Source organism: Pseudophryne corroboree, chromosome 9, assembly GCF_028390025.1.
Source record: "Pseudophryne corroboree isolate aPseCor3 chromosome 9, aPseCor3.hap2, whole genome shotgun sequence".
NCBI lineage: Eukaryota > Metazoa > Chordata > Amphibia > Anura > Myobatrachidae > Pseudophryne > Pseudophryne corroboree.
Genome location: NC_086452.1, coordinates 328794071 through 328811369, shown reverse-complemented (window position 1 = coordinate 328811369; position 17299 = coordinate 328794071). Strand labels below are relative to the sequence as shown.

General features: G+C 47.6%; 1 protein-coding gene across 7 annotated transcripts in view; it reads right to left on the bottom strand.

Moving 5' to 3' along the window:
- LOC134958144 (probable endonuclease 4) overlaps positions 1-17299 on the bottom strand; it is a 149841-nt gene that overhangs the window by 116059 nt on the left and 16483 nt on the right. For all 7 annotated transcript variants that reach the window (XM_063940536.1, XM_063940533.1, XM_063940534.1 and 4 more), the window contains exon 2: positions 14117-14187. In XM_063940536.1, coding sequence (XP_063796606.1) covers positions 14117-14186 — 70 coding nt within the window. In that variant the 5' untranslated portion in view covers position 14187. The remainder of the gene's footprint in view (positions 1-14116; positions 14188-17299) is intronic.

Genomic DNA, 17299 nt, shown 5'->3' with positions numbered 1-17299 from the left:
CCAAAGTATCGAACTTGTAGAACTTAGCAAACGTGTTCGAACCTGACCAAGTAGCTGTTTGGCAGAGCTGTAAAGCCGAGACACCCCGATCAGCCACCCAGGAAGAACCCACTGACCTAGTAGAGTGGGCCTGTACAGATTTCGGAACAGGCAAATCTGCCGTGGAATAAGCATGCTGGATAGTGAATCTGATCCAGCGTGCAATTGTCTGCTTTGAAGCAGGATACCAAATTTTATTGGGATTGGGAACTTCACAGCCCTCACAACATCCAAAGACTTTGAAGTAGCAGAGGTGTCCATAACAGCCAGAACCACAATAGGTTGGTTGATGTGAAACGCGGACACCACCTTAGGAAGAAATTGCTGATCAGCTCTGTCCTCATGAAAAATTAAGTAGGGACTCTTGTGAGACAACGCCCCTAGCTCCGACACACGTCTTGCTGAAGCCAAGACCAACAGTGTGACGGTCTTCCACGTAAGATACTTAACGTCAACCTCCTGTAATGGTTCAAACCAGTCCGATTGGAGGAACTGCAGCACCAAATTGCTGTGGGAGGCACAAAGGGAGGTTGGATGCGCAGAACACCTTTCAAAAACATCTGGACCTCAGGGAAAGAAGCCAATTGTTTTTGAAAGAAAATGGACAAGGCCGAAATCTGGACTTTTATGGAGCACAGACGTAGGCCAACATCCGGACCTGCCTGCAGAAAAAGCAGGAAACATCCCAGGTGAAATTCCACAGCAGAATATTTTCTGCTGTCACACCAAGAGACATATTTCTTACAAATACGGTGGTAATGTTCAGACCTTACCCCCTTCCTGGCTTGGATCATAGTCGGGATAACTTTGTTAGGGATCCCTCTTCTGGCTAGAATCAGCCTTTCAACTTCCATGCCGTCAAACGTAGCCGCGGTAAGTCCTGATAGACGAACGGGCCCTGTTGCAGAAGATCCTTGCGAAGAGGTAGAGGCCAATGATCTTCGAGGAGCATCTCCAGAAGGTCCGCGTACCAGGCCCTTCTTGGCCAGTACGGAGCAATGAGTATTGCTTGAACCTTTTCCCTTTTTATGCTTTTGAGAATTCCTGGGATCAGAGGAAGTGGAGGAAACACGTACACCATCTGATAGACCCATGGAGTCGTTAGAGCGTCTACCGCCACTGCCTGTGGGTCTCTTAACCTGGAACAATACCGCTTGAGCTTCTTGTTGAGACGAGAGGCCATCATGTCGATGTGTGGATATCCCCACCGACGTGTCAAGCACCTGAACACTTCCGGGTGAAGGCCCCACTCCCCCGCGTGCAGGTCGTGTCTGCCGAGGAAGTCTGCTTCCCAGTTGTCTACTCCCAGAATGAAGACCGCTGACAACGCCACAACGTTTTTTTTCTGCCCAGAGGAGAATTCTTGACACCTCTGACATTGCTGCTCTGCTTTTCGTTTCACCCTGTTGGTTTATGTACTTCACTGCCGTCACATTGTCCGACTGGACCTGAATGGCCCTATCTTGAAGAAGATGTGAGGCCTGCAGAAGGGCGTTGTATATGGCCCTGAGTTCCAGAATGTTGAATGGAAGGGTGACTTCCTGACTTGACCATTTTCCTTTAAACTGCACCCCCTGGGTGACTGCTCCCCAACCACTGAGGCTTGTGTCCGTGGTTAACAGGATCCAGTCCTGAATTCCGAACCTCAACGAGGTGAGAAATCTGTAGCCACCACAGAAGGGAGATCCTGGCTTTTGGCGACAGATGGATCCTCAGGTGCATGTGAAGATACGATCTGAACCATTTGTCCAACAGATCGAGCTGGAAGGGTCTTGCTTGAAACCTTCCGTATTGAAGAGCCTCGTAAGAGGCCACCATTTTCCCTGAACCATCGACTGGATTGCCAATGCCTTTTCAAACGGAAGGAACACTTTCTGCGACTCTGTGTCCAGTATCATTCCCAGGAATGGGAGCCTCCGTGTTGGCTCTAGGTGGGATTTCAGAAGGTACAGAATGCACCAGTGATCTTGGAGAAGTTTGGTTGAGATGCCAATGCTGTCCAGCAACCTCTCCCTGGACGGCGCCTTTATCAGAAGATCGTCCAGGTACGTAATTATGTTCACTCCCTGCTTGCGAAGGAGAAACATCATCTCTGCCATCACTTTGGTGAATACCCTCGGTGCCGTGGAGAGACCAAATGGCAGGGCCTGGTACTGGTAGTGAGTCCTGCAGTGCAAACCGTAGATATGCCTGATGAGGCGGAAAGATCGGAATGTGACGGTACGAAGCATCCTTGATATCCAGAGACACAAGGAATTCCCCTTCCTCCAGACCTGAGATCGCAGCTCTCAGAGACTCCATCTTGAACTTGAACACTCTTAAGAACGGATTCAAGGACTTGAGGTTCAGAATTGGTCATACCGAACCGTTCGGTTTCGGTACTACAAACAAGTTGGAATAGTGCAGATGAGGTGGAACTGGAACAATGACTTGAGTCTATACCAGTTTTTGGATGGCCTGCTGTAAAGTTATACTTGCCTCTTGTGAAGCTGGTAAGCCTGATTTGAAGAATCTGTGAGGTGGGAGGTCTTGGAACTCAAGTCTGTAGCCCTGGGAAATAAGATCTATGACCCAGGGATCCCGGCACGAACTTGACCAGATGTGACTAAAGAATTTTAGTCGGGCTCCCACCTGACAGCCCTCCAGGCATTGCGGTGTCCACCGTCATGCTGAAGGCTTTGAGGAAGCAGAGCCTGAACTCTGTCCCTGAGCACCTGCAGTTGCTGGTTTGCGTGGTTTACCTCTTGCACCTCTGGAAGACGTAGATGCATCTCTGCATTTTCCCTTAAACTTGGCTGTCCGAAAGGACTGTAAATTTGAAGCTGAGTTAGTATTCCTGGCTGGGGGAGCTGCGGAAGGAAGATACGTAGACTTACCCGCCGTAGCTTTGGTGATCCATTTGTCTAGTTTGTCTCCACACAAGGTTTCTCCTGTGAATGGCAGGCCTTCGATGCCTTTCCTGGAGTCCACATCAGCAGTCCACTGGCGTAGCCACAAGCCCCTGCGTGCTGACACTGCCATAGCGGTGGTGCATGCATTAAGCAAACCAATCTCTTTCATGGCTTCCACCATAAAGTTTGCAGAGTCCTGTATATGCTGCAGGAGTAAAACAACATCCCCTAGACAAGGAATCAAACCCCTCAATTAGGTTACCTGACCATTTAGCAATGGTTTTTGTGATCCACGCACATGCAATGGTGGGTCTTTGGGACACCCCAGCAGCTGTGTACAATGATTTGAGTGTAATTTAAATTTTACGATCAGCCGTATCTTTTAGGGAGGCTGCACCAGGGACAGGCAATACAATTTTACGTGACAGCCTAGAGACTGATGCATCCACTATCGGTGGATTTTCCATTTTTTTCCTATCCTCTAGAGGAAAAGATGAGAGCAACCTTTTAGGGATTTGAAATTTCTTATCAGGATTAACCTACGGTTCTTCAAACAGGGTATTCAATTTCTTTTGACGCAGGAAAAGTGACTGAGGACTTCTTTTTTACATTAAAATAAGATTTCTCACACTCCTCTGACACCATATCAGGAATTTGCAGAACATCTCTGATAGCCTCTATAAGAGCCTCTATTCCCTGTGACAGAGTAGCAACCCCCCCCCCCTCCAAATCCACCTCACCCTCCTCCATGGCTGACCCGTCAGCGTCAGACTGCAGGATATGGGCTAGAGATCGTTTTTGCGGACAAATGGGAGGGGATTGAGATGCTGGGTTGGGGACTGAGTCTCTATTCATAAACTCATCCACAGTCTGTCTTAAGTATTGCGTCTCTTTCTCACTGCGGGATAGCTTTGTAGAAATATTTGAGATCATTCCCTTAATGGAATTTACCCACTCCGGTTCAGCCCCGCTTTTCTGGGAAGGTGCACTGCCCTGAGTACCCAGTAGTGAGCCCCCTGGTGAAGAGGAACACTCCACTGTGCAAGAAACACACTCTTTGACATAATGTAAATGTGACAGCGCACACACACACAGGAAAAGGTTAAGCACAATTAACCCACAAATAGCCCTTCAGGGACAGAGAGAGTTATTTGGAGCCAGCCCCCACCGCGACCTAATCGCTAATGCCAAGCTTAGCCGGGTCGCAGACTAAGTACACTGATAGGGGACTTAGTACACTAATAATCGCTCCACCTCCTGCTATGACCCCCTGGTACCGCTGAGGTAATCTGGAGTCTCTCTGGAGGAGCTGCGCGTCCCTGTCAGTCAGCGTCTGTGTCCACTGCAGAGGGAAAATGGCGCTGGTGAGCTGCGGAATCTGCTCATAGTGTAGGCCCCGCCCCTTTAATGGCACGCTTTTTTTATACTGGCTGAGGTAATCTGGTGTTTAAAATGGAAAGAAAACGGTTTTAAGACTGTTTTTGCTAGTGTGAGTACTGTGTACTGAGACGCAGCTGTGTACTGTGTCTGGAGACGCATTCCGCCCCAGTTAGAAGTCGTGCGTCTCAGTACCCTCATGCCGCCATAATGGCCGGTGACCCGCTAGTCGGGATGCTGGCTTAGTACTCACCACTCTTCTTTCTTCTGGCTCTGTTAGGGGTGGCGGCGTGCTGCGGAAATGTACGCTCGCCGTGGTGGGGCTTGCAAATAGTTCCCTCAGGAGCTCAGTGTCCTGCCAGCGGGGGACGGGACCATTAACCCTTCAAGAGGTTGGGCCATTTCCCCCCCCCCCACCCCCCCACGAAACAGGCAGGCTGGTGCCAACCAGCCCTGCCTGAAAACAAGAAACATAAAATAAATGCAGAAAACTCTTTAGGAGCTTCCATAAGCGTGACCGGCTCCTCCGGGCACATTTTCTAAACCGAGACTGGTAGGAGGGGCATAGAGGGAGGAGCCAGCCCACACTATCAAATTCTTAAAGTGCCCACGGCTCCTAGCCCGTATATACCCCATGGTACTAAATGGAACCCCAGTATCCTCTAGGATTCTAAGAGAAAGAACACTGTAATCATGCTCCTTATCTGTACATGGCATTTTCTGAAGACAAACACTGACAGACACTTCTCAGCAGCTTTCGCAGAAGCCCATTCCAGTAGGAGGAATGTTAGTAGCGTACAGTATCCGTAACAAAAATGACTGTCTGGACATTGGGCCTGATTCAGGAGCGGACGGATTTAGCATTCCTTTGCAGCAGCAGCAATGCTTACATGTGCTAATGTATAAATAGACATCTCCTGCATGCATGTGTGATCCAGTGATGTGTCCGAGGACGCAGCATCGGATCACCTGCGGAACTATCATTAGAGTACCCCTCAGGTCACACAGGTGGGCCACCACAGCTCCATCGCTGAGGGCAGGAAAGCTATGTCAGAAGACGGAGACCCTGGCCTTGGCACTCCCACAAAATGGAGGTGACGCCTGCATTTTGGCCATCGCTGCCCCCTCCCCGATCCCAAATGGCTGCAGACTGTCAATCACCTGACATCTGCAGTCTCACTGTGTGCGAGGACGCAGGACCCATATTACACAAGCAAAGTTTTCTGATAATCTGAAAACTGCGTAAAAGTAGCAATAACTAGAGATGAGCGGGTTCGGTTTCTCTGAATCCGAACCCGCACGAACTTCATGTTTTTTTCACGGGTCCGAGCAGACTCGGATCCTCCCGCCTTGCTCGGTTAACCCGAGCGCGCCCGAACGTCATCATGACGCTGTCGGATTCTCGCGAGACTCGGATTCTATATAAGGAGCCGCGCGTCGCCGCCATTTTCACACGTGCATTGAGATTGATAGGGAGAGGACGTGGCTGGCGTCCTCTCCATTTAGATTAGGGTTGAGAGAGAGAGAGAGAGAGAGAGAGAGATTGACCTGAGGCTGTGATACTGTAGAAGAGAGTGCAGAGTTTAGTGACTGACGACCACAGTGACCACCAGACAGTGCAGTCGTTTGTTTTATTTAATATATCCGTTCTCTGCCTGAAAAAAACGATACACACAGTGACTCAGTCACATACCATATCTGTGTGCACTGCTCAGCCCAGTGTGCTGCATCAATGTATATATATATATCTGACTGTGCTCAGCTCACACAGCTTATAATTGTGGGGGAGACTGGGGAGCACTGCAGTGCCAGTTATAGGTTATAGCAGGAGCCAGGAGTACATAATATTATATTAAAATTAAACAGTGCACACTTTTGCTGCAGGAGTGCCACTGCCAGTGTGACTAGTGACCAGTGACCTGACCACAAGTATATATAATATTAGTAGTATACTATCTCTTTATCAACCAGTCTATATTAGCAGCAGACACAGTACAGTGCGGTAGTTCACGGCTGTGGCTACCTCTGTGTCGGCACTCGGCAGCCCGTCCATAATTGTATATACCACCTAACCGTGGTTTTTTTTTCTTTCTTTATACATACATACTAGTTACGAGTATACTATCTCTTTATCAACCAGTCTATATTAGCAGCAGACACAGTACAGTGCGGTAGTTCACGGCTGTGGCTACCTCTGTGTCGGCACTCGGCAGCCCGTCCATAATTGTATATACCACCTAACCGTGGTTTTTTTTTCTTTCTTTATACATACATACTAGTTACGAGTATACTATCTCTTTATCAACCAGTCTATATATTAGCAGCAGACACAGTACAGTGCGGTAGTTCACGGCTGTGGCTACCTCTGTGTCGGCACTCGGCAGCCCGTCCATAATTGTATATACCACCTAACCGTGGTTTTTTTTTCTTCTTTATACATACATACTACTACGACATCTCTTTATCAACCAGTCTATATTAGCAGCAGACAGTACAGTACGGTAGTTCACGGCTGTGGCTACCTCTGTGTCTGCACTCGGCAGGCAGTCCGTCCATAATTGTAAACCACCTAACCGTGGTTTTTTTTTCTTTCTTCTTTATACATACATAGTTACATAGACATCTCTTTATCAACCAGTCTATATTAGCAGCAGACACAGTACAGTACGGTAGTTCACGGCTGTGGCTACCTCTGTGTCTGCACTCGGCAGGCAGTCCATAATTGTATACTAGTATCCATCTCCATTGTTTACCTGAGGTGCCTTTTAGTTGTGCCTATTAAAATATGGAGAACAAAAATGTTGAGGTTCCAAAATTAGGGAAAGATCAAGATCCACTTCCACCTCGTGCTGAAGCTGCTGCCACTAGTCATGGCCGAGACGATGAAATGCCAGCAACGTCGTCTGCCAAGGCCGATGCCCAATGTCATAGTACAGAGCATGTCAAATCCAAAACACCAAATATCAGAAAAAAAAGGACTCCAAAACCTAAAATAAAATTGTCGGAGGAGAAGCGTAAACTTGCCAATATGCCATTTACGACACGGAGTGGCAAGGAACGGCTGAGGCCCTGGCCTATGTTCATGGCTAGTGGTTCAGCTTCACATGAGGATGGAAGCACTCAGCCTCTCGCTAGAAAAATGAAAAGACTCAAGCTGGCAAAAGCAGCACAGCAAAGAACTGTGCATTCTTCGAAATCCCAAATCCACAAGGAGAGTCCAATTGTGTCGGTTGCGATGCCTGACCTTCCCAACACTGGACGTGAAGAGCATGCGCCTTCCACCATTTGCACGCCCCCTGCAAGTGCTGGAAGGAGCACCCGCAGTCCAGTTCCTGATAGTCAGATTGAAGATGTCAGTGTTGAAGTACACCAGGATGAGGAGGATATGGGTGTTGCTGGCGCTGGGGAGGAAATTGACCAGGAGGATTCTGATGGTGAGGTGGTTTGTTTAAGTCAGGCACCCGGGGAGACACCTGTTGTCCGTGGGAGGAATATGGCCGTTGACATGCCAGGTGAAAATACCAAAAAAATCAGCTCTTCGGTGTGGAGGTATTTCACCAGAAATGCGGACAACAGGTGTCAAGCCGTGTGTTCCCTTTGTCAAGCTGTAATAAGTAGGGGTAAGGACGTTAACCACCTCGGAACATCCTCCCTTATACGTCACCTGCAGCGCATTCATAATAAGTCAGTGACAAGTTCAAAAACTTTGGGTGACAGCGGAAGCAGTCCACTGACCAGTAAATCCCTTCCTCTTGTAACCAAGCTCACGCAAACCACCCCACCAACTCCCTCAGTGTCAATTTCCTCCTTCCCCAGGAATGCCAATAGTCCTGCAGGCCATGTCACTGGCAATTCTGACGATTCCTCTCCTGCCTGGGATTCCTCCGATGCATCCTTGCGTGTAACGCCTACTGCTGCTGGCGCTGCTGTTGTTGCTGCTGGGAGTCGATGGTCATCCCAGAGGGGAAGTCGTAAGCCCACTTGTACTACTTCCAGTAAGCAATTGACTGTTCAACAGTCCTTTGCGAGGAAGATGAAATATCACAGCAGTCATCCTGCTGCAAAGCGGATAACTGAGGCCTTGACAACTATGTTGGTGTTAGACGTGCGTCCGGTATCCGCCGTTAGTTCACAGGGAACTAGACAATTTATTGAGGCAGTGTGCCCCCGTTACCAAATACCATCTAGGTTCCACTTCTCTAGGCAGGCGATACCGAGAATGTACACGGACGTCAGAAAAAGACTCACCAGTGTCCTAAAAAATGCAGTTGTACCCAATGTCCACTTAACCACGGACATGTGGACAAGTGGAGCAGGGCAGGGTCAGGACTATATGACTGTGACAGCCCACTGGGTAGATGTATGGACTCCCGCCGCAAGAACAGCAGCGGCGGCACCAGTAGCAGCATCTCGCAAACGCCAACTCTTTCCTAGGCAGGCTACGCTTTGTATCACCGCTTTCCAGAATACGCACACAGCTGAAAACCTCTTACGGCAACTGAGGAAGATCATCGCGGAATGGCTTACCCCAATTGGACTCTCCTGTGGATTTGTGGCATCGGACAACGCCAGCAATATTGTGTGTGCATTAAATATGGGCAAATTCCAGCACGTCCCATGTTTTGCACATACCTTGAATTTGGTGGTGCAGAATTTTTTTAAAAACGACAGGGGCGTGCAAGAGATGCTGTCGGTGGCCAGAAGAATTGCGGGACACTTTCGGCGTACAGGCACCACGTACAGAAGACTGGAGCACCACCAAAAACTACTGAACCTGCCCTGCCATCATCTGAAGCAAGAAGTGGTAACGAGGTGGAATTCAACCCTCTATATGCTTCAGAGGTTGGAGGAGCAGCAAAAGGCCATTCAAGCCTATACAATTGAGCACGATATAGTAGGTGGAATGCACCTGTCTCAGGCGCAGTGGAGAATGATTTCAACGTTGTGCAAGGTTCTGATGCCCTTTGAACTTGCCACACGTGAAGTCAGTTCAGACACTGCCAGCCTGAGTCAGGTCATTCCCCTCATCAGGCTTTTGCAGAAGAAGCTGGAGACATTGAAGGAGGAGCTAACACGGAGCGATTCCGCTAGGCATGTGGGACTTGTGGATGGAGCCCTTAATTCGCTTAACAAGGATTCACGGGTGGTCAATCTGTTGAAATCAGAGCACTACATTTTGGCCACCGTGCTCGATCCTAGATTTAAAGCCTACCTTGGATCTCTCTTTCCGGCAGACACAAGTCTGCTGGGGTTGAAAGACCTGCTGGTGACAAAATTGTCAAGTCAAGCGGAACGCGACCTGTCAACATCTCCTCCTTCACATTCTCCCGCAACTGGGGGTGCGAGGAAAAGGCTCAGAATTCCGAGCCCACCCGCTGGCGGTGATGCAGGGCAGTCTGGAGCGACTGCTGATGCTGACATCTGGTCCGGACTGAAGGACCTGACAACGATTACGGACATGTCGTCTACTGTCACTGCATATGATTCTCTCAACATTGATAGAATGGTGGAGGATTATATGAGTGACCGCATCCAAGTAGGCACGTCACACAGTCCGTACTTATACTGGCAGGAAAAAGAGGCAATTTGGAGGCCCTTGCACAAACTGGCTTTATTCTACCTAAGTTGCCCTCCCACAAGTGTGTACTCCGAAAGAGTGTTTAGTGCCGCCGCTCACCTTGTCAGCAATCGGCGTACGAGGTTACATCCAGAAAATGTGGAGAAGATGATGTTCATTAAAATTAATTATAATCAATTCCTCCGCGGAGACATTGACCAGCAGCAATTGCCTCCACAAAGTACACAGGGAGCTGAGATGGTGGATTCCAGTGGGGACGAATTGATAATCTGTGAGGAGGGGGATGTACACGGTGATATATCGGAGGGTGATGATGAGGTGGACATCTTGCCTCTGTAGAGCCAGTTTGTGCAAGGAGAGATTAATTGCTTCTTTTTTGGGGGGGGTCCAAACCAACCCGTCATATCAGTCACAGTCGTGTGGCAGACCCTGTCACTGAAATGATGGGTTGGTTAAAGTGTGCATGTCCTGTTTTGTTTATACAACATAAGGGTGGGTGGGAGGGCCCAAGGACAATTCCATCTTGCACCTCTTTTTTCTTTTCTTTTTCTTTGCATCATGTGCTGATTGGGGAGGGTTTTTTGGAAGGGACATCCTGCGTGACACTGCAGTGCCACTCCTAAATGGGCCCGGTGTTTGTGTCGGCCACTAGGGTCGCTAATCTTACTCACACAGTCAGCTACCTCATTGCGCCTCTTTTTTTCTTTGCGTCATGTGCTGTTTGGGGAGGGTTTTTTGGAAGGGACATCCTGCGTGACACTGCAGTGCCACTCCTAGATGGGCCCGGTGTTTGTGTCGGCCACTAGGGTCGCTAATCTTACTCACACAGCTACCTCATTGCGCCTCTTTTTTTCTTTGCGTCATGTGCTGTTTGGGGAGGGTTTTTTGGAAGGGCCATCCTGCGTGACACTGCAGTGCCACTCCTAGATGGGCCCGGTGTTTGTGTCGGCCACTAGGGTCGCTAATCTTACTCACACAGCTACCTCATTGCGCCTCTTTTTTTCTTTGCGTCATGTGCTGTTTGGGGAGGGTTTTTTGGAAGGGACATCCTGCGTGACACTGCAGTGCCACTCCTAGATGGGCCCGGTGTTTGTGTCGGCCACTAGGGTCGCTTATCTTACTCACACAGCGACCTCGGTGCAAATTTTAGGACTAAAAATAATATTGTGAGGTGTGAGGTATTCAGAATAGACTGAAAATGAGTGTAAATTATGGTTTTTGAGGTTAATAATACTTTGGGATCAAAATGACCCCCAAATTCTATGATTTAAGCTGTTTTTTAGTGTTTTTTGAAAAAAACACCCGAATCCAAAACACACCCGAATCCGACAAAAAAAATTCGGTGAGGTTTTGCCAAAACGCGTTCGAACCCAAAACACGGCCGCGGAACCGAACCCAAAACCAAAACACAAAACCCGAAAAATTTCAGGCGCTCATCTCTGGCAATAACGACAGGATCTGAATCAGGCCAACTACCTTTTAGTTACAAATTATAGTGCCAACTAAGCAGCTATGCAATAAAAATACAAAATTAAAATCTAATAGCGTAAAATACTCAGTGTTGAACTGTGGATTGACGGACAAAACATTCATACACTAATGTACTTTATCAAGGGATAATACACTGCTCAAAAAAATAAAGGGAACACCTAAACAACACAATGTAACTCCAAGTCAATCACACTTCTGTGAAATCAAACTGTCCACTTAGAAAGCAACACTGATTGACAATCAATTTCACATGCTGTTGTGCAAATGGAATAGGCAACAGGTGGGAATTATAGGCAATTAGCAAGACACCCCCAATAAAGGAGTTGTTCTGCAGGTGGCGACCACAGACCACTTCTCAGCTCCTATGCTTTCTGGCTGATGTTTTGGTCACTTTTGAAAGCTGGCGGTGCTTTCACTCTAGTGGTAGCATAAGACGGAGTCTACAACCCACACAAGTGGCTCAGGTAGTGCAGCTCATCCAGGATGGCACATCAATGCGAGCTGTGGCAAGAAGGTTTGCTGTGTCTGTCAGTGTAGTATCCAGAGCATGGAGGCGCTACCAGGAGACAAGCCAGTACATCAGGAGACGTGGAGGAGGCCGTAGGAGGGCAACAACCCAGCAGCAGGACCGCTACCTCCGCCTTTGTGCAAGGAGGAACAGGAGGAGCACTGCCAGAGCCCTGCAAAATGACCTCCAGCAAGCCACAAATGTGCATGTGTCTACTCAAACGATCAGAAACAGACTCCATGAGGGTGGTATGAGGGCCCGACGTCCACAGGTGGGGGATGTGCTTACAGCCCAACACCGTGCAGGACATTTGGCATTTGCCAGAGAACACCAAGATTGGCAAATGCGCCACTAGCGCCCTGTGCTCTTCACAGATGAAAGCAGGTTCTCACTGAGCACATGTGACAGACATGACAGAGTCTGGAGACGCCAAAGAGAACGTTCTGCTGCCTACAACATCCTCCAGCATGACCGGTTTGGCAGTGGGTCAGTAATGGTGTGGGTGGCATTTCTTTGAGGGGACGCACAGCCCTCCATGTGCTCGCCAGAGGTAGCCTGACTGCCATTAGTTACCGAGATGAGATCCTCAGACCCCTTGTGAGACCATATGCTGGTGCGGTTGGCCCTGGGTTCCTCCTAATGCAAGACAATGGGGGTAATTCCAAGTTGATCGCAGCAGGAAATTTTTTAGCAGTTGGGCAAAACCATGTGCACTGCAGGGGGGGCAGATATAACATTTGCAGAGAGAGTTAGATTTGGGTGGGTTATTTTATTTCTGTGCAGGGTAAATACTGGCTGCTTTATTTTTACACTGCAAATTAGATTGCAGATTGAACACACCACACCCAAATCTATCTCTCTCTGCACATGTTATATCTGCCTCCCCTGCAGTGCACATGGTTTTGCCCTATTGCTAACAGAATTCCTGCTGCAATCAACTTGGAATTACCCCGAATGCTAGACCTCATGTGGCTGGAGTGTGTCAGCAGTTCCTGCAAGACGAAGGCATTGATGCTATGGACTGGCCCGTCCGTTCCCCAGACCTTAATCCAATTGAGCACATCTGGGACATCATGTCTCGCTCCATCCACCAAAGCCACGTTGCACCACAGACTGTCCAGGAGTTGGCGGATGCTTTAGTCCAGGTCTGGGAGGAGATCCCTCAGGAGACCATCCGCCACCTCATCAGGAGCATGCCCAGGCGTTGTAGGGAGGTCATACAGGCACGTGGAGGCCACACACTACTGAGCCTCATTTTGACTTGTTTTAAGGACATTACTTCAAAGTTGGATCAGCCTGTAGTGTGTTTTTTCACTTTAATTTTGAGTGTGACTCCAAATCCAGACCTCCATGGGATAATAAATTTGATTTCCATTGATCATTTTTGTGTGATTTTGTTGTCAGCACATTCAACTATGTAAAGTATTTAATAAGAATATTTAATTCATTCAGATCTAGGATGTTATTTTAGTGTTCCCTTTATTTTTTTGAGCAGTGTATAATAAGATCAAAGCATTTCAGCGACAACATTCTATCACAATTTCTGTGCCAAATAATACCATACGTTATATACACAGTAACATCATAGCCTTTCCTCATACTCCAGTGACTCAAACCCTTTAATCAGTTTATAAGGACAAATACTATCTGCGCAACCCCTTTAGGTTTATTAGGACGTTAATTTGAAAAAGATAGGGAGAAATAATGGTGTGAAAAGACAGAGAAGAAAATGAGAAAGATATAGGGTATAGTTGGATTAGTGGAGAATGGTGCAGCCAATAGGTAAACTAGTACCCTTACTAGTATAGACTGAATAAATAGGAAAAAACCTTGGCGCACCAGGGGTATGGTGCGCCAAGGTTTTTTCCTATTTCTTTAATCAGTTAAGTAGCTCGCCTTTGAGCGCTTTCTAGTTCCCAGATATCTTTTTTATAATATGGTGGCCAAAATTGAACACAATATTCCAGCGGCAGGATTACATCCTCATCCCTTGTCTCAATACCCCGTTCTATGCATGCAAGGACTATACTTGCCTTCTTTGCTGCATTTTTGACAAGTTCCGATCCAGCATATAATAAACATCCGTAGCAAGATGTTTACAAACAATAAAATCAGAGATAAAGACAACAAAGTAAAAGTATATGAAATCAGAGACAAACTTTCTCCTACACAGTTATATCAGCGATTACTGATGTCTGCTTCTATTTACCAATACTGTGCCACATCTCTCACCATTTTTTTCCTTTCTTCTTTTCCCTTTTTGTACTTTAGAAGAAGTGGCATCTTCTCCTTGCTCCTCCATCCTGTAAGCATTGGTACAGGGAAATTGGTTTATTAAGTATAGACTATGGGGTCAATCCAATGGTGTGCAAGTTTCTCACACCCGCGAGTCATCTCAGCAACAAATGCACTATAAGGCAGCCTGAACTCGCACAAAAGTGCTCGCTTCCCCTTAGGGCTGTGGTCAATTTTGAGCGAATTCGGGTAGAAATCAGGCCACAAGGAGTGCAAGTTCTGGTGCCATAGCCGGCGTTGAAATGCGGCAGCTATGGCAACTCGCACCCTTGCACATAACTGAATTGACCCCTATTAATGTGTACAATAAGCAAAAAACTGACAATAAAGCAAAATTATATAAATAATAACGTATATTAATTTGGTCATTATTAGATATGAGAAATGCAAACTATACGTAAATTAGACTTTGCTATAAATTATACCACAGACATTCGGACTATACAGTTACAATGTTACAAATATAAGACACTAAGGGGTATATGCAATTGCGGTCGAATTCCTGAAATTGTCGAAAAACTGGACTTTTTCGCCAAAAAAAAAAAATCGACAATGCAATTCAGTACTTTCAGTCAAAAAAACGGACTTTCAAAATTCGACTTTTTGAAATTCGACATTTCTGCAATGGTACAAATGTGGCAATTCGCCAAAAGTATATTCAATTGAAGTTTGGAAATTCGACAACAGTGCTTTTAGACAGTAAATTCGTCATTTTCAATCCGCCACACTTTGGTGGGGGAATCTAATAAAAAAAAATTTAAAACATGTTTTTTTTGGTGTTTTTTTTATTGGTAATAGCATATCTATTTATATTAGAAGGGATTAGGTAATTGGTTTGTCTATTTTGGAGGGACAAGTATTATTTATATATTTTTTTAAATATTATTTTTGAATTTTTTTTTGTAAATAGAATGGTAAAATCCCCCCAAAAAATGGCGTGGGGTCCCCCCTCCTAAGCATAACCAGCCTCGGGCTCTTCGAGCCGGTCCTGGTTCTAAAAATCCGGGGGGGGGGAAATGACAGGGGATCCCCTGTATTTTTAAAACCAGCACCGGGCTCTGCACCTGGTGCTGGTGAAAAAAATACGGGGGACAAAAAGAGTAGGGGTACCCCGTATTTTTTACACCAGCATCGGGCTCCACTAGCTGGACAGATAATGCCACAGCCGGGGGTCACTTTTATACAGCGCCCTGCGGCCGTGGCATTAAATATCCAACTAGTCACCCCTGGCCGGGGAACCCTGGGGGAGTGGGGACCTCTTCAATCAAGGGGTCCCCCCCCCAGCCACCCAGGGGTGAAGCCCGAGGCTGTCCCCCCCATCCAAGGGCTGCGGATGGGGGGCTGATAGCTTTGAGAAATTTGAAAGAATATTGTTCTTTCCAGTAGTACTACAAGTCCCAGCAAGCCTCCCCCGCAAGCTGGTACTTGGAGAACCACAAGTACCAGCATGCGGGAGAAAAACGGGCCCGCTGGTACCTGTAGTTCTACTGGGAAAAAAATACCCAAATAAAAACAGGACACGCACACCGTGATAGTAAAACTTTATTACACACATGTCGACACACACATACTTACCTATGTTCACACGCCGACCTCTGTCCACCTGTCCAAGTAGAATCCACGTGTACCTGTCAATAAAATTTCTCTGACGTCCTAGTGGATGCTGGGAACTCCGTAAGGACCATGGGGAATAGCGGCTCCGCAGGAGTCTGGGCACATCTAAAGAAAGCTTTAGGATCACCTGGTGTGCACTGGCTCCTCCCCCTATGACCCTCCTCCAAGCCTCAGTTAGATCTCTGTGCCCGAACGAGAAGGGTGCACACTAGGCGCTCTCCTGAGCTCTTTGTGAAAGTTTTAGTTTAGGTTTATTATTTTCAGTGAGACCTGCTGGCAACAGGCTCACTGCATCGAGGGACTAAGGGGAGAAGAAGCGAACTCACCTGCGTGCAGAGTGGATTGGGCTTCTTGGCTACTGGACATTAGCTCCAGAGGGACGATCACAGGTTCAGCCTGGATGGGTCCCGGAGCCGCGCCGCCGGCCCCCTTACAGAGCCAGAAGAGCGAAGAGGTCCGGAAAAATCGGCGGCAGAAGACGGTCCTGTCTTCAGATAAGGTAGCGCACAGCACCGCAGCTGTGCGCCATTGCTCTCAGCACACTTCACACTCCGGTCACTGAGGGTGCAGGGCGCTGGGGGGGGCAGCGCCCTGAGACGCAATAAATCGATAAAAACCTTATATGGCTAAAATAAATGCATCACATATAACTCCTGGGCTATATGGATGCATTTAACCCCTGCCAAAACATACAGAAGAACGGATGATAAGGACGCCGAGAAAGGGGCGGAGCCTATCTCCTCAGCACACTGGCGCCATTTTCCCTCACAGCTCCGTTGGAGGGAAGCTCCCTGGCTCTCCCCTGCAGTCACTACACTACAGAAAGGGGTTAAAAAAGAGAGGGGGGCACAAATTAGGAGCAGTATAAATCAATACAGCAGCTATAAAGGGAATAACACTTATATAAGGTTATCCCTGTATATATATAGCGCTCTGGTGTGTGCTGGCAAACTCTCCCTCTGTCTCCCCAAAGGGCTAGTGGGGTCCTGTCCTCTATCAGAGCATTCCCTGTGTGTGTGCTGTCTGTCGGTACGTTTGTGTCGACATGTATGAGGAGAAAAATGATGTGGAGACGGAGCAGAGTGTCTGTAATAGTGATGTCACCCCCTAGGGGGTCGACACCTGAGTGGATGTACGGTTTGAAATTACGTGATAGTGTCAGCTTTGTATAAAAGACAGTGGTTGACATGAGACAGCCGGCTACTCAGCTTGTGCATGTCCAGACGTCTCATGGGCCGTCAGGGGCTCTAAAGCGGCCGTTACCTCAGATGGCAGATACAGACACCGACACGGATACTGACTCCTGTGTCGACGGTGAAGAGACAACCGTGATTTCCAATAGGGCCACACATTACATGATTGAGGCAATGGAAAATGGTTACACTTTTCTGATAATATGAATACCACCAAAAAAGGGGTATTAGGTTTGGTGAGGAAAAACTACCTGTAGTTTTCCTGAATCTGAGAAATAAAATGAGGGTGTGATGATGCGTGGGTTTCCCCCCG